Source organism: Synchiropus splendidus, chromosome 12 (assembly GCF_027744825.2).
Source record: "Synchiropus splendidus isolate RoL2022-P1 chromosome 12, RoL_Sspl_1.0, whole genome shotgun sequence".
Classification (NCBI taxonomy): domain Eukaryota; kingdom Metazoa; phylum Chordata; class Actinopteri; order Syngnathiformes; family Callionymidae; genus Synchiropus; species Synchiropus splendidus.
Window position 1 is genome coordinate 13,801,270 of NC_071345.1, and position 21,488 is coordinate 13,822,757.

General features: G+C 42.3%; 1 protein-coding gene across 1 annotated transcript; it reads left to right on the forward strand.

Annotated features, from left to right (window-relative positions):
• Positions 1–396: 396 nt before the first annotated feature.
• rps19 (ribosomal protein S19) lies at positions 397–5,284 on the forward strand. The gene is made up of 6 exons (XM_053880951.1): positions 397–508; positions 1,187–1,257; positions 1,721–1,821; positions 2,172–2,355; positions 2,997–3,051; positions 5,231–5,284. Exons 1-6 carry the CDS (start codon positions 419–421, stop codon positions 5,261–5,263), a joined length of 534 nt encoding a protein of 177 aa, XP_053736926.1. The 5' UTR covers positions 397–418; the 3' UTR covers positions 5,264–5,284.
• The last annotated feature ends 16,204 nt before the right edge of the window (positions 5,285–21,488 follow it).

Consider the following 21,488-nt stretch of genomic DNA (forward strand, 5'->3'; position numbering starts at 1 on the left):
TAAGTGTCAGTACATTTCAGATTCAACACAGATCTATTGTACATGTGATGAAAAAGTTTTTAAATATTCTCACTGGAAAATATGTTTGGACCCAAAACCGAAATAACAATACAAGTGAATGAAGAGCAGACGAAACATTTAAGAAAGAGTAGTGAGAGTAGTAAGTATATATTTATTTGTTTGATTAGAAAATCTTCAATTGGAATAAAATTTATTTTCAGTCATAGAGCCTGGACTGATATTTTGCTTTTCCTTTGTATGGATAATATAACCAAACAATGTTGAGCTCACTCAGAGCAGCTAAATTAAAACAACATTTTTATACTAGGAAATATTAGTATTGGCTCATATAATCATTCCACGTTCCAAAAAGAAGAAATCAATATGCGTTTTCATGACGTTGTGATGGGTTCAGTTCATGTTCTCGCGATACAGAACGAGAGCTGCCCGTTTTAACTCGAGTCGGAAACCCCGTTGCACCCTCTTCCCTTCGCTGTCCACAAGCAAGGTAAAAGCGCTGTTTGCCTCTTCGCTGTGATATTGAAGAGTTTCACTAAAACTGGCCTTGTTTTCTGCACTAAAAGCGGTCCGTGAGGTGTGAAACACGTCTCCGTAAAAACACGGTTGCTCTGACTTCGCTTGGCAATGTTTTAGCGGGATTTTAATCATCGTTTTGAGGATCGGCTCGTGAGACTGTAATGGCTGCTCCCATGCGCCCTCGTTGAGGCCTACTAGCTTTTTGCTAGCTCTGACTTCACATTTCAAGTCGACCGTCATTTTGGGGACAAATTGCGCGTCTCTCACCGTAATTTGAGCGTTTAAGATGACACGCGTATTGTATAAACCTCACAGAGATTGTCAAATGGTCTTGTATTGGGTCAGAACGCCGAGCGCAAGTGATACGCTAATACCGGCTGCACGTTTTTCAGAGCGCGGAAATGTAATGCCTTAACATTTCACTGCTGCCGTCTAATAAATGACACCTCTTACGTTTGGGATGTCTTCTTGATCTTTTATATTTCTGAGTGTTCAGAGCGTTTTATCTTAAACAAGTACGGGCGGTGAATTTGCAGTAGCTTAGCTTTAGCTCCCATGTGATGAAGATGAAAGAGGCGTACTGTCAGACACATCCTGAGCTACAAGAAGTTGTCAGAATATTAAAGAAGTCTAACTTAAATCTGTCTAGATGCCTGGTGTCACAGTGAAAGACGTCAACCAGCAGGAATTCGTCACTGCCCTTGCTGCTTTCCTGAAAAAGTGAGTATTTGATGTCTTTTAAAATGGGTGATTGGTGTGCATTATGTCCTGATGCTTTATCATATGTAATGCAAGTTGAGTCTTTTAGATGTATTCACGTGGTATTGTGTTGCCAAGAGTTAAATCACCACCTTTTTTGTCAAAGTATATGTTGCTTCACATCCCTTTTGAGCATTATAGATAATGCTCCTGTTGTACAGAATCACTGGCTGTCAAATGTAACAGCAGTTTAATTTGATCTTTCTCATTAGCAGTTGTAGATCACTTTTTTAATAATTTTCGTAACAAAGAATGAGTTTTTCCGTTGCTAAATTAATATTTTTAGATACACATTAGGTTTTGATACAGGGTAGGGGTCATTTTTTTTTTTTTTACAGTATTTAGCCGAAGTTAATGTGGTAAATGTAAGCCATTTGCATGTTAATTATTGATTGTTTGAAAATATATCTGAATTCATCTGCAGGTCAGGAAAGCTGAAGGTGCCTGACTGGATTGACCTTGTGAAATTGGGCAAGCACAAGGAACTGGCTCCCAGTGATGAGAACTGGTTTTACATCAGAGCAGGCAAGTTGGCTGCTTTTTTGGCCTGACCATATTGTAAACGTGATAGGCAGTTGAATGTGTCGTATTCAATACTTGGCATGGTGAAGTCACTTTTCAATTGGTTGTGTGATGTAATTTTAGTTCAGGAGTTTGTGCTTGAAATGGAAATGTTCCCGTTAAGTGAATGAAGTGAAATGAATGTGCTGTATTAAACTTCGACACCTCCTGTTTTTGGTTGCAAGATCAATACCAGTGGCAGTGTTTATGAATGGTCTTAATACAACCCTGAAAGTCATGATAGCTCCAAGTCATGAAGCAGAATAAAGATTTGGATTTGTGATTTTAACAACTGTTTTTCTTTGTGCCGTTAGCCTCCACTGTGCGCCACCTGTACCTCCGCAGTGGTGCTGGTGTTGGCTCCATGATCAAGATCTATGGTGGTCGCAAGAGGAATGGCGTGTGCCCTTCCCACTACAGTGTTGGGTCAAAGAATGTGGCACGTAAAGTGCTGCAGGCTCTGGAGCTCCTCAAGATGATTGAAAAGAAGCCCAATGGGTGAGTTTTTGTCGACATGCTGTGACTTTAAATCTTTGTTCACCTTGAAATTAGCATGATAAATGTTTGTGTTGGAAGCATCTATACCTCTGAGAATGCTTCACAAAGATCTCTGTAAGGAGAGTGAAGAAGTTGTACAGTTATTTGGCAGAAGCTGTCGACGGAGTGATGCACCTTCAGAACGAAGGTCGGCTCAATGTGTCACCCTATTAATTGAACTCAATGATTCAGCAACTTCACATTCTTGATGGGGGTGACAAGTACACCGCAATGTTGAAGTGGGAAAAACCTTATGGGGAAGTCCATATTTCCAAGGTGAATTAGAGCAATATGTTAATCTTTTGTGCTGATTAAGCAAAAGTGTTAACTTTCGAAACAACAAATGATGTACCTCTAAATATCTGTGGCATCAAATGGTTTCAGGAATAATTTTTGTGACCGATTCACAATGCCTTTGTCGTCACTTGCTGTAATTTACGATGGACGTGGTCATTTGCCAAATTGGCACCACACCAGTGTGAATGAGACAGCCCATAATTTTCAAAGTAAATATTTGCTCAGTGTGCCAAAAAGCCGAATGACCTTTTTCTAGGATTTGTGCAGTTTTATTGGCCCTAATGTGAAATGTCTCCTTTCTCCAGTGGCCGCAGGATAACTCCCCAAGGAGCCAGGGACCTTGACCGAATTGCTGGCCAGGTGAGAAACGGTGCATTTTCACTGCACTTGGATGTCGTAAATTGTCATTTAGAGTCATGTGCATGTGGTCGAGTGCAATTTTAAACCCATTCATGAAGACGGATGTATTGGAATTTTTTTTTTTTTTTTTTTTTTTTTTCGTGGGAGTGGTTCATGAAATGACTGGACAACATCTAACTTCATAATGCAATGTAGTCATCATGAATGTGTTTATCATTTCACTCTCAGCAGCTGACATGATTACACATGACATAACAGGGCACTGACCTCCTGGTGGGCAAAGATTTTTTATTTTTTTCAATCTGTCCAATCTTGGTGACACAAATGCATGCGGTAAAATGGACCGTATTCTATTATGAACTGCTGGTTCTACTTGTGAAATGCTATTTGGTATCTTCAAAAAACATGGCACTGATTGTAATTGCCTTATATGAACCTTGACAGTGGTGAAACTCCAAGTCTTCTCTCTATTGATGGTTTCAGATAAAGTTGAATATAGATCATTTCAAAGCAGATGAGGTGAGGTCTGTGGATCCCTGCAGACATCTCACCTGTTTCTCCACTTACCACCTACTGCGTCAGTAATGAAACATCAAAGAGAGAAGCAGTTCGTTTTACAAGGGAACACTTTACTGGCAAGAGCTATAATATTCAGCTCACTCTGTCCCACTTCATCTGTACAACAGGGGTTTTTATTTGAAAATCATTTCTGGATCAAAACATCTCGCTGCCCAAGCCAGTTCTTGCCCACACTTCTGCCACTGTGGTGTGGCCTGGTGTGAACTCACACGCTAACCGATACATCTGAAGTGGGCTGTCGCTTGTCCTCTGCTGCACATGAGCTGTTTTAGTACCAGATGCTAATTAAAACTCAATCAAGGTTGAAAGTTATTAGTCGTAAGGACAGCTGTAACTGTCCATTAGAATATTGAATGTCGTGTTGGTGTATTAAGTGGGTCCTTTATCCGATGTGTCCTGCATTGTTGCTCATGTAACACAGCGAGTATGAATTAATGTGCACATGTCAAATTATAGTCATGAGGGAAGGCAAACATCAAATCCAGATTTGATGTCTCTGTTCTCTATTTAGTAACGTATCAAAGGTTAGAGCTGTGATCTGGATTTCTCCCCTGTTCTTCAGTGGTTTTGGAGCTCCCCATCCTTTTCCATTGCATTTGTCGACATGTAGTGAAGTGACTTGCAATGTCACCACTCCCTCACCTGTCAGTCACTTGAGGACACTGTCTCTTTAGGATTAGTCTGGGTGGACTGTCAAGGATGTGCAGTGTGCTGTGCTATCCTCTTAACAAATGTGTGCTTCCTCACCCATCACTTGGAGAAGGATCCTTCCTTCTAGCTACACCCTAGGCTGAGAAAAAATCCTGGGGAGAAGCGTGGTGGTTAACTTAGGATTTTCCGGCAACGACTAACAGTAATGTCTCCGTCGCCATGGGCAGTGAATTCTGCCGTTTGACTTCCAAGAGTCGTGTACTTGAAAGTTAAGCTCTTTTTTTGCAGAACACTACCTGTCACCTCATTGCCTTTATTTTCCACAAACTGACGTCATTCTATGACATACGTGCTCCTTTGTAAGAGTAAAGTGTTGTCCTCTTGAGACGCTCAAATATGTCGGTCGCTGGTTGTTGACATTGAGAAGTACAGCGGAGTTGTGATAATCCAAGGGTAAAATGAGCAAACGTGAGGAGGGAATTTCATGCTTGGCAAAGCTGCCGTATGGCACCAGTTTCTTCCTTGTTTACCAGTGCTAATGAGCTGTGTGCAGATGAGAAGGCCTGGTCCCTCCACTTCCTGTCTGCAGCATCACTGGCAAGAAGCATGATGCGGCCTCCCCAACGCCCCCTAAATCCCCTCTTGTCTTGTAGTTTGCTGTGCCAGAGATAGATGTGACTTCCTTTGTGGACAGTGTTGCTGCCATGTATTGTTGCCGTCTGCTTGTTTTTGCCAAAAAACACAAACACGACTTCCAACTGTCCTTTTTTCTTCTGCTCTCCCCCCCCCACAGCCGTGCTTCTATTGAGGCTGTGGCAGTAGAAGAAAAATCTTAGTCAGATCTCTGCAAAGCAATATTTTACCATGTCTCCACTCTGTAGAAAAATGACCCCCAATCTCATCAGATGGATTTGTCAATCTGACAATTTTGTTTTTCCTCTCCTAACAGGTTGCTGCAGCAAACAAGAAAACTGTTCAATAAATCTTTTTGGAGAAAGTGAAAGTTGTGCTTCTCTTATTTATCTGTGCAAACACACTGACATCTCGTCTGAAAGCCTTGATTGATACCGGTATCTGTTCATCAGTCTTGGAAGTCAGTTCCTGCTGCTACTTTTTGGTCAAAGATTGAGATCCTGAAGAGTTTTGCTTCAAGAATCTACAGCACTTGTTCATCAACAATGCCTGGTGCCCCTGTTCGACAATTCACGAACATTTACCTCGGGTACATTTTCAGTAGGTCAGTTTCTGACTATCCTGTTGCGAGGAGTGTCTTTTGTTTTCAGCGCTCCTAACATGAATGTGCTTGTTTCATCTTTCTACATTCCTCATTAAGAGGTGCCACAGCAAGACAGTCTTGTCTATTTTATTGTTTTCCCTAACTTCCATGTCTTGACGTACAAACTTATCTTCTGGAATACCAGTTGTACCCAGATTTCCATGGAAATCTGTATAAATATCCAGTGTTGCATTTCCACACCCATTTCCCCATCACAGCACTCCTGGTATTCTATTTCCTGCATAGTTTCAAAATAAAGTCCCAGGTGAGCTTCAGGTCTGCAGGTAGATGTTGAGCTTCATTTTTTTTCTTTAACTATATGCCTAATATTTAACTTGACCCTGATATAAGGCTTCAGCAATATGCATTAAACTTGCTTATATAAGTGGCGGTTCAGCATTCACATATGAGATGCGTAAGAGGCAACGTTAGGTTATGGAAATGATATACGGGTTCTCGTGATTTTCCTGCTGCAGGGAGTCAGCACTGCTGTGCTTCCATGTCGGCCAACTTGGAAACCACTACACAAACGACGCTGAGATAACGGCGACACAACGCTGTCACTTGGCTCCACAGTGCCACCTAAAGATCAACCGTCTGCCATTTTATTTTCATTATTTTGGGAGATGTTAAGATTATATATGGCTACAACCCGTGGCATCAAAGTAACATCTTAATTTCAGTACTCATACCTATGCTAATCCGCATTATGAGTGTGGTTCTTCTCGATTTATTGCAGGACCAGATTTTTTTGAAACCACCGCGTTGGCGTTTTTGAGAACAAATGGTATACGTTAGTGCTGCAGTTAAATTCCTGCAGAGGGTGCCAAAGCGTATAGAATGTCAGGGCCATACCAAGCCTGGTCGAATGGCTGCCTGTGACTGTGGCTTCTGCGAGTCCAGATCTGTCCGTGACATCCAGTTCCGTTGTTCCTGTGTGTGTGTGTGTATATATTTATATTATTTATATTTATTGCTGGATGTAAACGACCCTGTGTATCAAGCAAACCATGACCTCTCCTGCTGCTGTTATTGCCATTGCTGCATGTCCAACCTAGTGGGGTGTGGAAAAGGGACGTTTTGAGTTCGATTTTTTTAAGCCTTGTATCTTATGCAGTACAGAATATGCACCTCTTGTAATGTTCCTCAAAATAAGACTGCAACAGTTGAAGTTCTTGATAAAAGTCAAATAACTATTTCTGATCCAAATGCTCAGTACCAGAAATGTGATGGAGTCCTGTCCATCATGAACTTTGCTTTCACTGGGATCCAACCAACTCCACAGGGTTGTTGTACGCACCCTGAGAAACAGGGTGCAGCACTCTGTAGAGACTCAATGTGGAACCGCTTCTCCTTCGTGTGGACAGAAGTCAGACCCAGGCATCATTTAGGATGCCTTCTGCTAGTATCTAACTGGGTGGAGGCCCCGGGAAGACCCAAGACATTGTAAAGATTAAGTCTCAGTTGGCTTGCTTTTACCCTGGAAGAGCTCCAACTGCTGCCCCCACGACCCAATCTTGGTTAAGTGGCAGTAGATGGTGTTGGAGTGCTGTGGATGATTTATGAGAGGTCCACGGGTTCTCCATTAAACTAAGTAGGACAACAAGCTGATTTGAATGTAACACATTTCAATCCTAGATATTGTAGAATCATGGTTGAAATCAGACCTGCGGTAGATAATCGTTGATCTTTAACACGCAGAAATCATAGTTTGCAATGTCATATCGCCACAGTTATATAGTTGAAAGATTGTTTTTGCATGGCTGCATTGTACGCTCAGAGATGAGTTGGAGGTGAATGAATCACCCCTTTGTAGCATGAAGTGGAAAAGCACATTTTTCTTTCAGATGAAAATACTTCTCTATATTCAAAGCAGTTGAACAAGGCTGTCTGTCTTTTCCACTGACACCTGAAGTCGTGGCTGCATCTGCAATTACGTTACTCACAGAAGATGTGTTTTCTTTCCCTTTGTTTGGCTTCCAGATTCAGGGTGTAATTGCCCCTCTTTTGGACCGTTGTACACCTAGTTCACCATTGTGTACACTTGAAAATAGTTTGTATAATGCCTTGGCGTGGTTGCTCACGACGATAGATCCTGTTTCCGAAGTGGATCGGGAAATTTATAACAGCCTTTATGGGACTTTTATTTCCATGACTGTGCAAAGAATAGACCGTTAATTAATGAAAGGCGTCGTAAACTGCTTTGTCTGCAGCTTGTTCTTTTCTCTCAAAGCTTTTTCTTCTACTCTTCAATATATAATGTGACAAACATCCGTGGGTGGTGAGCCTGCTGTTTTCCACTTCTAAACCATGCAGCAGAAGCACAAAACTACTGTAGAGCATTCGTGGCTTCTAGCAATCCGCGCTTCCCGTCGCTCGCCGTCCATCTCTGTCAGGCTGCTGCTGTTTTTCGCCAGGTGACCAGCTGTTTCCAACACCTGAATGCGTCGTCTCCGCCTCCCCACGCTCGACCCTCTTTTGATCCTTCTTTTTCCTAACTTGTAATTCTTGAAATGGAAGGATGAACATGTCCTCGAGTTGTTGTTGCACGTATCTGTGGAAAACCTGACGCACATTGGCTCTGTTGCTGTTGGTTTGAGTTCTCACTTTAAGTTTATGGTCACCTGATATCACAGCCTTGGCCCACACCCCACCCTCCACTCTCCACCTGTGCTTGTTGTTTTCACTTAGATTAACATATTTGTCGTTGCTGTATAATTACCAGTAGTTTTTTTTTTTTTTTTTTGCATTCCATGAAGAGTAATTGTCCTTCCACGTGTGCCTCTCTGGTGATTCCCACTCCCTCCCTCGACACTGTCTCGCATTTTCTGGATCACGCCCAGGATTGAATGGCGGTCCTCAGCACCTCAGGGCTGGAACCAGCAGATAACTAAGACATGTCTCGGCTGCTCAAGTGCCCCCCCCGCCCCCGAAAATAGAACCTGCTATCAGGAGAGCGCTGACACACCTACACTTCGTCAAGCCACAGCTTCATGCCCCGTGGCTGTTCCCCACCACCACCAAAAACACCTTTTAAATATTCTCTGGTATGTAAAACCCGTCCAAGGGGAGCAGTTGTTGACCCTGTGTAATTCTCTGTTGGATTTAGAAAAGTGACAGCAACTTTGCTCCCACCTAACATGGTGCTTTCTTGTCAACCTGTTTGACTTTTACTGGGTCATTCTTTCATCTTTGTCATATGACAAAAACATTTTGAAATGGAGCTTGAACGCATCATATTGTCTTTGCTTTAGTTACATATTGTGCAATGAAGACTTGGTTTTCCAAACACTTTTCAACTGATACAAGTTTGGTTGAGCTGAATGAAATGTTGTCTCCTGGTTGGTCCCAGTTGGAGCGCTTCAGAGACAATTTGTATTCTGCCAATACACAAGAAAAATAGTCAAGATCGCCATTTTATGTCACAATAGATTGTATGATCAGAGTATATCGCCTTGTCAACACAAAGTGGCTTTTTCCTTTTCTGGTCTTTTTCCTGGCTGTTTTCAAAAATGCTCTCTGTGATGACCAATGCAAAGCTGCTGAAAAAAAGTGTAGTTCACGTGTCAGTCCTATATGAGGTGCTAATTTCACATGACTTTATGAAACACAGCATACAGTCAAACTTCCACATGGCACTATCGAGTCCAGCTGTGAAAACGGGCGAATGTTGACTGACTGTCCGCTAGAAATGCTATTAACTCTCCGAGGCCCAAAGACATGCCGACATGATGGATTGAAGGCAACATGGTAATAACACGCTGCGTCCCATAGTGTCCATTGGAGTCGCAGCTCAAAAATATATACTGCGTTCTGAATGATCTTGTTAGGCCAGGTGCAATGACACTTTTAATGAAGTCAAATCTAGACAAAAAGAGAGAGTTACAGTACAACCTGGATCCCAGGGGGTTCAAAAACACACCAGATTCAAGAGGTATTATTGACGTTACTGGGGGAATTGAGGGCAGCTGCTGCATGTACCAAGCAAACTTGCAATTAAACTCAGTAACATTAAAATTTGAGTTACTAAGTTGCTTTTTAGGCAAGAAATCAGATGACTTTTTTCAAGGTAACTGTGGCAACTTTGCCATCTGGACACCAGTGACGCTAGCTTGGCACCTAGCAACCCCAAAGCAAAGTTGAGTGAACAAATACATTTAGTCATTTCATTAATTTTAGTGTTTCGATTGTATGCCATGTTTTGCAAAAGGCACATGGCACAATTTTGTGTCTCAAAGCGAAGGGCAGTCATTGCTTACTTACTGAAGGTTGCATGTTAGTTATCTTCAATCTAATCTTTCATTGTTTGTCCAGAGAGCAGGTGTTGCAAACACACAACGTGCCGCGCAGCCTCCATGGCACCACGAGGGCACTGCCCTACAGCAGGTGTGTATGGGGAGAAAACACTGCCTGTGTGTTGGCGACTTCTCCATGAATCCCCTCCACCTGTCAGTGAGGGTTTGCTGCGGAGGGAGGATGACAGAGCTTAGAACAGATGCTGTCTACTCCGCCAGCTGAACTGCGCGAGCCTCGGCCCTGCCACTGTTAGTGAGCGTGCTCCCCGGGCCGATCCACGCCAGTCCTCTCAAGTCATTCATACTTTGTTGTGTGCTGCAGAGAGAAACCACAGCGCTGCTTCAAAAAGTGACAGCTACTGCGGCTCTGGAAATGTGGCAGAGATAGGAGGAGGACGTGTGTGTGTATTTGTAGCCTTGTGCTTCAATTCTTTATCTTTCCCAGAGTGTGTGTGCGTGTGCGCGTGTGCGTGTGTGCGTGCCAGTGGACTGGCAAGCAAAGAAAAAAGGGGTCTGAAAAGTGTTGTCAGTCACTGACAGGGCCGTGTATGAACCAGGACACACTACTTCAGATGTCCCAGAACACCGTCTATAATTCAACATTACACACCTCTGACTGGTCTGCTGGACACTAATTATCTGGAAAGTTGAAGGTTTCTTCCTTGTGTCTTTAATGTTTTAGTAGTGTTTCTGTTTTAATACCCTTCTGTTAGAGAAGTACAACCTTTCACTCAGAGCAGAAATAGTTTCCAGAGCTCCTGTGCTCTCTGACATGGTTTCATTACTGCAAAGAGAAGCTATCAAACCATCACAGGAAGTCGTGTCTTTAAGCCTGGAACATTTCGTTTGACTTCTAGTGTAAGCACACATTTTGAGAATTTAGGACTCCTGAGCGGTCTTCTGCTGCTCCTAGATAGACTTCCTGCCAACACGAGTCGGTCTGAGACAGGCCAGACCTTTGACTCCAGTTTTTGGAACACATCATGAGTTGATGTACTGCAATGATGTGGCTGTCAGCTGACCAGATTGGACTGCTGTGAAGGGAAGAAACCCTTGTGCGTGTACTGGTTTTCGGGCACAGACTTCCCACAACCATACCAAAGGATTTGGTGGTTCTAAATTGTACACTCTGAAGGTGAGAGTGCACCTTACACATTACCGAATTATGGGATCAAGTGGGAAAAATAATTGATTCTGTAATCGGGGTTACAGTGTCCAGTATATTCCTTTGCCGTTATAAACTGCATGGTTTGAGTCATCCTCTGTCACTGTAGTAACAGTATTTCTCTGTTTCTGTGGCTGTTGCTGGTTGATATATTTAAGTTAAAATACTCTGATTCTCTTCATTCATCCTCAAACGTCAGTCACTGCACTCTTCCCGTCTTTGTTCAATGCTGATGGAATCAGGAACCACGTGAGGAAGTAGAGTAATAAAATGTCATTAGGGCAACATTTATTGCTGCTTTATCTTTTCTCAGACAATGCAGTAGTGATGGAAACTGGCGCCTTACTGATGTAGAAAGTTTCTGTCTTGGCTGGTGCCTCAGGAGAAACTGACCCTTTTACCGTAATATTTTCGGAGGAGTTCCTAACCTGACTCAGATATTGTGCCCTATAAGTAGCTTAGTTCTGACTACTGACTACTGCTATTTACATCCTTTTGAAAACTATTTCTTGTTTTACATTTTTGTTTTGGTATGTTTTCTTCCCATAGTCTTTTGACAAGGAAGATCCAAATGGAGCCACAGAATTCTTTCAGTTTTTATTGTAGATCTACTAAATAAAAGCAAGATGCTAAAATAGGTCAGGTCAAGTCATTTTAAAGTCATTACCTGTCTGTGGTCTGGTGCTAAGTAAATAAGTCCCACTCTCGCTGGGCGCAGACAGTTGGTCTGGACTAAAAATACTGTTTGAGGTTGAGTGACAAACATTCGGGACACACTACTAAATGAGTTAATGGTATATTCCAGAAGACATCTCGATCAATTTGGGACACTATGGGATACAATAGGTACTGGCGACTCCTTGTATGAGTCGACGCTTTTGCGTGCCGACAGGTCAGTGAACTCCTCTCACCTGACATGTGTGTAGTGCCCTATGACTTCCTCACGCAGTGCCACAATTGGATTTAGAAAAACCTGGGAACGCTGAACACACCGTGTGTTGCTCATCGACTGAGGTTATTCGACTTTCATTCGTGCTACCTGACCCAGTTGTGTTGGCTGTTTGTGCTCCTTTAAAATCATTTCACGCTACTCCTCTGACCTCCCTGGCTCCATTAAATGTTTTCTCGCCCCCGGGAGAAGCTCAACACGCCCATTTTGTCTGTGATTCTGCTTTGCACTTTTTCTTATAGCGACCTTGTCCTTGATGTTTCTTCTGTTGCCAGCCTCTTTTCCTCTGCTGATAATGTGGAACTGTTGTGTGTCCTTGAACTTGAGCAACCTCTATGGTCTCAATGGGCTCTTGTTTGTCTATAAGAAGATATGGAGAGACCTGGCCGTATTCCACCTATGTGTGTGACAACAGGATCCAACACACGTCCTGTCAGGTGGATTGGCTTTATACGTTTTGTGGATTGGTCTATACGTGCCCTGAGATGGACTGTCCAGGGTGTCCCTCGCCTCATGCACTGAGCAGCTAGTAGCTGCTTTGTCATAGCTCTGGGAACAGGAGATTCAGAAGGAGCACATCAATGAGCAGGACGCCCAGTGAGACATGCTGTGAACTTGAACAACATAAAACAAAAACCTCAAGATGCAGCAAAATCTTACCATCCTGCTTCCCGACAGAGAAATTGCTCTCCCAAAAGCCTGTCTTTTTTCTGTGAGTTATTTTATTTTCCATTATATTTTTCCTCCTGCTCTGTCTTTCACTCCTGCATCCTCCAATTCCAGCTCATCTCTGGGCGCCAGCTGAGGTCAATACCCAGCAGTTTGGTATCACCAGGACCCCAGAATCTCATGAATAGAAATGCATCAATCTGGCGGCCCCCTGACATTTGAAAATGGATTTAAAAAGTTCATTTCAATACGTTGATTATAATACACAGTGGAGCTGTTGTGTCCCCGCCATTTGCATCAACAAACTCTGACAGGGAGTTTGCAATCGAGTTAATGGGATTTTTGGAACGCTTATGTGGTCGACATGCTGTCAGTTAAGTTATGGTTATTTTATCAAGATTTACATAAGACATGAAATACCTTTTTTGGACTATTAACCAGATACATCTTGCTGGGTAACTGAGGCATTTGATGATAGTCTGGATGCTTGACAGGAGTTTGCGAGGCCAGATGGGTACAGCAAGTGGTTGATAGTCATTGCTGTTTTTAAGAAGGATTTGTTTAGTTACTTCTGCCTGGCTTATCTTGACCCAGCCCATCTGTATCAGGAATTCTCAGTCACACATCGTTCATGGCAACATGAGCAACAAGCCCTTCAAACACAACCTATTTTTTTATTCTAATCTTAGCCTATTGGCATGAAGACTTGTATGTTGAGGGCACCCTGCTATACAAGTGTCCCATTTTTTTCATTGGCTATGTTGTTCAATCGGTGTTCGTCCAACCTGTTCATGCACCTGTATTAATCCTAAGTGCAGTGGAACCTCGGTTCTCGACCACAATCCGTTCCAGACGGCCGTTCGAGAAGCGAATTGTTCAAAATCTGAATCGATTTTTCCCATTACAATGAATGGAAAAAGAAATTCCAAGCCTTAAAATAGTCTTTTGTAGGAGTGAATGTAGAGTGTCTGCTGCAGGTGCGCTGTTCCTCTATGTGTGTGGCCGCTGCATGTGGGAGGGGTTGCCGAGTGAGTGACGTCTCTCCAGGCCTCGGGTTCGAGGTCTGGATTTTCGTTCGAAATCCAAAGCAGAAAAATCTAGAAATTTTTGTTCAAACTTCAATTTGTTTGAAGTCCGGGATGTTCGAAAACCGAGGTACCACTGTACCAATAAAAACTCTGTCTGAGAGGTAGTTCACAGTTGCCTTGGGCCCAATTTCTCACTTCCTGCTGTTGGAGCTTGTTGGTGGAATCCAGGATGAAATCCATCTTTTCAAGTGGATCCACATCTGTGGGCGAAGCCTAGTTCACATAAGTTTTTAAGCCATATGGACATTGATCTAAACAGGATCTGTAGTATCCCTTAAAACCCCCTTCATACCTAACTACCCCAAAAGTTACTTTCGTATTACATCTCTGTGGAACATACAGTGTAGTTTAAAACAAACCAAAAACACTATCCATTCATGTTGAATTGACTGGTTTGTCAGTCAAACTTGTTTGTCTCACCCCTTCCCATCTCACCGCTCCCTCAGTCTCACCGCCATGATGCAAGTAGTGTTGTTGTTCCAGAGACAGAGTCAAGGCCAGGGCATATCAAGACAGACACAAGACCAAGTCCAAGAAACCAAAGTGAATGCAGAGACCATTTGCCATTGTGAATCTACATGGACCTACAGATCACCTCCAAAATCAAATCCCTTTCGAAGTTAGTTGACTTCCAACTAACCTTGACAAGCCCTCACTCACTCCCATGGCGTAATATACTTTGTTTTTTAAACGGACTAAAGGGATGCTTTCCTTCCTGTGTGGCGTTCCAGGCGAGGCGGTGTGAGTGTAGTCAGTGTAGGACGTAAAAGGCAACTTTCCCTTAGTCAATACATGACGCCATGAGAGTGAGGATGTGCCCATGAAGGTTTTATTGCAATTTTGCATATGGTGCTAGATTGCTTTTTCGTATCAACTCTCAGCTTCCATTAATAGTCACAACAGAGCATGCGGGTAGTGATGAAAAATACAAAACAAAACAAAAAAAAAACACTTCCTTTCATCCTTCTGCACTTTTACTCTCATTCATCTCCATTTGTTGTCATCTCCAACACCCACCCCCCGCCAACGGTGCTTTCCCTTTCTCTGTGCTCGGCTGGTGCTCTGGCCAGGAGGCCGCGCTTGTGACAGAGTGTAATCTTCTCTTTCACTTCTTTGCATTTTTCATTCGAGTCCCCTGGAACCAAGACGCTTCACATGCAGATGAAGTGACTTGGTGGTGGAGCAAACTAGGAGAGTGAGGAAATGATCATGTAAGAGCTCATATGCTGTAGACAGATGGAGTCAACTATAGAATGATGCGAAAATGTGACATATTTAGAAGACTTTTTTGTTAGATTTGTAATGTGGAATCTGATTCTTCTTTTGACTTTCATTTGTTGACCGTTTTCTAGATAGTAAGTAAGGATTACAGTAGACTTGTTGAAGCCACTGACTAAGGGTGACCACTGATGATGATCTCAGACCACATCAGCTGATCCCCTCCGAGCCAAGGAGCAGTGAGATATGAGCATGAGCTCATCACCGTGTGTGAAATAGCTACTGATGATGATGTCACCGCTGCCGCAGCGACTGAGTCACTTCTAGATTCAAAGGCGGCCAGGTCACACGATCTTCGGCATCCATGTCCGGAAACAGAGTCAGAAGCGCATGTTTGATGTTGTTGTGGGAACGGCTCCCTAATGCACTGCGTCTCACACGCCAGACTCGAGTTTCAAGTCGAAAACCATTTACCGAAAAAAGCATCTGCCACCAATTGATTACAACAATAGATATTGATTTTGCTGAAGCTCAGCTGTTCAACTGACTCACTCACCCAGTGAGGCGTGAGGAGTCTGCAGCCACTTAACACGCTTATTAAATGTTAATGTTGTGTCCGCTTGTTAACCTGCCTATCATATTGTGATCGATTTTGTCCCTTTCTGAACAAGCAAAGATCAAAGGATGACGGACGGGTGGAAAGCGAGTCCAGTCATCCACTTTATTCAGATTTGATTTTGTTGATCAAATTTGAGATGTACTCAAACAAAATCATTTTGCATTTGTGTGCAAGCGTATAGTATCATTTTGGCGTGAGAAATGCTTGCTGGAAGGCAGGGTGGGTAACTATATCTCCTGAGGTCACATGATATACTGTGACTGTTGAAAGGGTCCGTCAAATGATAACACAAGAAGTGTTAGTGTGATGGAAAACTTAAGCTAAATACTTGAGTAAGAAGACAACAAAATAAAAACCGTTGTCAGAAATAACGTGAAATGCTTTTTTATCACTATCTTTCCCTCCTTTTAGATGCAGTTTATTTAAATACTCTCATTATAGAAGTTTATTTCATTCATAGATCAAAACCAAACATTGAGAAATAGATATTTTATGTGAATATTGTCTATTGGCCAGATGGAAGGATTATGAGTGAAATGTAAAAAAATACACTATTTGAAGAGACAAATATTTTAGAGGAAGGCAAGGCTTATTAAAACCACATTAACATTAAATATCAATGTTAAAAGCTGCAAGGAAAGACATGCAAATAGGGAAAAAAAAAACAACATAAAAAGGGTCATGAGTTATTTTTTTAAGTATAAAATTAAACTTAAATTGACTCTGTCTAATCTCCCGATCCGCACATGCACAAGTCACTTTCACATCTCTGGGCTGGTACAGACCACAATTGCCTTTGCACTACTGCAATTCTGTGTTCTGTAAGTTGTTTAGTTATTTATTCTCTTAATAGTACTTGCATGGAAATCTTATTTATCGTATTTTATTTAGTTTTATACTCAACTGTGTGCTGACGGATTTTATACTGGATGTCTTGCATTTAGTATTCATGACAATAAAGTTGACTTTGACTTTGACTAAAAATGCACTTATCTGATTCCCAATATTTAAACATAAACTCAAAGCGATCATAAATAGTTTTATAGTTTCCCCCTAAAACTTACGATGGCCACACAAATGTCGGTAATGTGGCCCCTGTGCCGCACTTACCCCAACTACAATCCTTCACAACATTTAGGGTATTTCACTACATTGTCAGATTTCATTTGAAAAGTTCTAAGCCATAAAAATCATTAGTTTGCCACATGAAATTCTCATTTAAATGAAAAGAGCATATTTTAGATGTAAGTATGAGAGGAGTAAAGGGAGACTTTCATTCATGAACAGTGTCCTTTGTTGCGATGGTCGGACTGTTCTGCTGACGCACCTCCCCTGGCTAGCTCTGTGCCAAATGGTCAGCTCGGCTCAGGCCGGACAAACTGCAGGCCCGACAAAAATTCACTGACTCAGTTTTGCTTTTATTGATAGAGACCTTCACTGTCTGCTTTCCCTCTTCCTCTCTCTACATCCTGCCCTGAGTTGATGAGCTGCAGTTTGAAACTCATCTGACCCTCCCTCCCTCTTTTTCTCCATCATCCTCTTTTGATCCCGACAGCACTCCAATCTTCAATTCTCTTTCTAGTTTCTCTCACTTTTTCACCTGCTTTCCCCTCTAATTGACTCTCCCCACCTCCTTCAGTCTGCTCCTTCTGTTTCCTTTGAGATGTTTTTCCATTATCCTGTGGTCTTGCCCCCCCCCATCTCCTGTGATGATGCCCCCCGCTGAGTCACAGACGACCATACTGATGGCGGCGCTTGCCCATCGTGTGTGAGCGTGTGTCATGGTTCCTCACCTCCCACTGCACAGTCATTGTGGCTCTAATACAATAATTACCCCCCATTACGACCACAAGAAGGGGGCACAGAGCATCAGAGGGAGGGTCCAAACAGACAGATGAAGTAGTGTCGAAAATGAGGTGGAATGAAGTGGACGTGTTTGTGGATTAGCATATGGCGAGCTCATCGTCTGACTGGACGTCTTGATTCTGCAGGCTGTCTGGTCTCAGGGGACACTTGGCCCCTGTTGTAAGGGGCCACAGGAGAAGTGATGTAATGGTTCAGGCCTCATTGGGCACACACAGATGGGTCCCCCTCTTTGGGTAAAGAAGACATACAGGTGGAAAAACAGCTATGACAGCACTGTGACCAGAAATGAAGGTTTCAGGTTTTTATTCTTCACTGTTCTTCTTCGCAGGTCAGTCTATGTCTGAGCCATGAGGTCATGAAAATACACATGCTACCCAGGTGAACGTAAGACAGGTCAATAAAGATTTGTTGTTTTTTTCATCGACTTACATTTATTTTTCCTGAAATTCAACACAAATAATGAGTATGTTGTTGCAATCCCTTGTCAATCCCTTCGGACACAATAACTTATATCAGTGTGTTAAACTGTTGTCTCGACTTCGTGCATAAACACAGCAGGTATTTCTTTAGTAGAGAGTGAAAATATTTTTAAACAGCTGAGCTGTTAAAGCAAAAGTTATTGTGTGAATCACATTTGATTTTAATTTGTATTCCATTTTTTGTACGTTTCTATTAGTATGAGAAGGTAAGAAATGTGAATGTAAATGTTGCTCAAGATATGTATGAGGACAGCGAGTGGTGAGGAGGGGCAAAACCTGACTTTCTGTTACTTGCAAAATGAAGGCAGGACCTTAAAGAAATCGACTTTGAATGAGTTCTGCTAAAAGTTGTTTGGGGCAGTCGCCTTGTCATTGCACTCCCGACACTCAGCCTGTTGTACTGCAACAGACATGTCATCAGAAGCCAGAGTCGACATATAGATCCACTGATCTGTTCTTTTTTAATATAGTGATGGACCATGATGTTTGCTGATGATATGTCATGTGAGTAAGGACGAGTCTGAGGCGTGATGTGAGAGAGTTTGATCGATGCAAGATGGAATACATGTGTGGATTTTTTAATTCTATTTTGAAACGAATGTTTTTTTTTTGTTGTTTTTTTTTTTATCAAGAGCTGACACATGCAGTTGTTTACCCAAGCATTGCCACATTCAAATGAAAAAGAAACATTGCTCTGGGTCAAACCCTGCAAATGGCATCAACATGTAAATGCTCACACATAAACGCGCCATTTAGGTAGGACGAGGTGTTAACACTCGCATATTCCTATTGTAACCTCAGGCTGGACACAGAGACGATGCAATTGCCTGCAATTCATTGGGCGATGAAGGCTGATTAATATTCCATAATGTGGTTCATGAATTCAAAGCCTGCAGGAGGAGAGAGGGAAGAGTGTGAGAAGCACTCGATAAAGAAGTCCACACAGCCAGCAGCGGTGGAAGACTGAGTGTGTTTGTGTGCAGCAAAAAAAAAAGTACAGCGCAGAGATGATGCACTTTGAAGGCAAAGAGCTGAATCCTAATTAATTTTCCTCTGCGAGCTACAGCTCATACAAACACTGAGGAGATGTCTAAAGGAATGCCATGCGTGGACTGAGTGCAAATATAGAAGCACACAGAAAAGGAAAACAGGAATTCGCTTGAACATGTCTTCTGCTCATCAAAATACTTACATTTTTGAGGGGCTCAGCTTCTTCCATAATCTTGCATTGGATGTTACATCCATGCTTGGTTGAATATATTATTTATAATATCCTATCCTGAAAATATCCTAAAATACGCAAAAGCTGCATCATCCTTCTGGATTTGATTCAAAACAATTAAAAAGTCCCATAAAAGCGGAGAAAACTAGCAGTTATCTGGATTATAACTGGGCTCCTCACGGGCCTCGCAGTGCAAACACAACTGAGCGGATTTGTACCAAACAAACAGCATTATCAAATTCATTATTTGTGCAATACTCGAGAGTAAACTCGACGAGGAACGGGAGCGTCACGGTGACATTGAGCTGGTGTGCCTTTCCCACAATCTTATTTGAAAGCTGAGAGAACAAAATAGCCCCAAGATCCAAACTGACTCATTCATGGAGTTTACTGCAATGAACCTTTGGATTGTTTGTTTCTTCTTCTTCCTCCACCACTCCAACAACTACTGTACGTCTACCTCATCTGTTCTCACTATAAATCACAATATCATCTGCAAACATCATGGTCAACGGGAACTATCACAAGGATAGTCGAACTGCATGAAGAGGTTTTTGAGATTTTTCTATATGAAAATGAACATGAAATTACATGCAACTAATAAAAACAAATCTAAATAGACACAATGTATGTGAAGTGTTATAAACAGCTGCGTAGTGTTAAAGGCTTGTGTCCTTTGATGTGTCCTTTGTAAAATGGTCCCATGTTTTTGATGTTCCGGGTTGCCATTTCTCCTTTGACTGAGGATTGTGCAAAGAGAATAATGACATCACGACCAGTCGACCAGTTGCTGCAGCCTGAATGGAAGTACAGTGCAAAGGCACACTTTTTCAGCGACTACTATCGACGCAGTTCCTGAGGGCTGTCCTTAAACATGTCCTCAACAACCGTCACGTATTTTTCCTGCCTCCCTTTTCCAGCACCACATTTGCTCTGTAGAAACTCTGTAGGCTCCATAATTACACAGAACATCTCCTTCATCCTCCTCCTGCCGTACCTCTCCATTAGCTTCCTCAATGACATGTTGAGTTAGAGCTCAAAAGTGATCTTTATTCTAGCGTCCACTATGTTCTATCTAAACCTAGCCCTCTTCTCTGCGAATGACCAATGAAGAAACCCTTTTAATGTGTCAAGAAGTGCAGTCCTCAAATGACTGAGGGTTTATAAAAAAAGGGAACAACAAAACAGAAAGCGCCCCAATGCTTGCGCCCCACAACAAATCATAAATAAACATTTATGAGACCCTATCATGCTCACCTCGCCACCCAGAAGAGCACTTCCAACTGGTTTAAGTGCTCTTTTGTGTGGCACACTTCCACTGCTTTGACCCAGTTGGAAGAGTTGCATGCACTAGCACATGCACAGCAACATACCGAGTGCAGTTCAGGTGACTGAAAAGCAGCAGATCACCTCCTGCAGGCGAAAAGACTGTCTCCTATTTAATTATAATTTTCTCGGTCTGACAGTGAAAGTCTTTTTCCTGTCATCAAAATGTTTTGTGTGGAAATGAGGGAGCACAGATGAGAACGCTTGCATTTCCTTCTGTTGCTCCTGGCAGCTGGAACTCATGCCCAGCTTCCCTTCTTGTCCCTGGCATCTGTCTCACCTCACCTATTGTTTAGCAGCTTCTCTCCCCCTGTAGATTGGACTGTTCCTGTCGTCCTGCATGAGGACTCATCAGTGGAGGCTTCGCCACTGTTTGTTGGTGATTTTCAATGATTGTGTGAGCAATCTAGTAGAGCTCTGAACACAGGTGGGAAAGACACATTTAAAGCACTTAAAATACATGCAGTCTCGACATAGGCCTGCATGCTACTATTGTGTTTTGCCATTAACTTTCCCCACCAGAATTCTAGGATTTTTATTCAACAGAAATAAAACAACTTTTTTTTCAGTGATTGAATGATTTTTGTTTCTCTTCTTTTATGCATTTTATGTTGTAAGTCCAGATAAAACAAAGCTTGTTTTGCTGTACAATCGACGTGAATGAGAATGAAGCACAAAGTACTTTAAATCTACTGTTTAACTACAAATCAAAAGCAGGGGTGATCAATTACATTTTTTTAAATTTTTTTGTGGACAAATCTGGTTTTCAGTCCGTTCCTACTTGAATGGGAGATTTTCACTTTCCACTTTTCTTTCAGCAGTCAACTTGGAACGTTTTTGTTCAATAACATCTTAAAAATGCATCAGTTATTCAATGCTACTTTGTGTTTTTGACTGTTCAGTCACGGTCTAAAACTGCCATTTGATAAAGGCAAAATCCTGTTGTATAGAACTGGTGTGAGTGAGCAGCCTGGTGATTGTCCGAGTGACAGTCAGGAGCATGGTTTTACACACTAAAAATATGAACCTCCCAAA

Excerpts from the sequence above, each read along its gene's own strand:
- rps19 (XM_053880951.1), top strand. The coding sequence starts at position 419 with ATGTTCTCGCGATACAGAACGAGAGCTGCCCGTTTTAACTCGAGTCGG. Across the intron at positions 2,356-2,996 it reads ATTGAAAAGAAGCCCAATGG|TGGCCGCAGGATAACTCCCC; the intron begins GTGAGTTTTTGT and ends TCCTTTCTCCAG. Across the intron at positions 3,052-5,230 it reads TTGACCGAATTGCTGGCCAG|GTTGCTGCAGCAAACAAGAA; the intron begins GTGAGAAACGGT and ends CTCTCCTAACAG.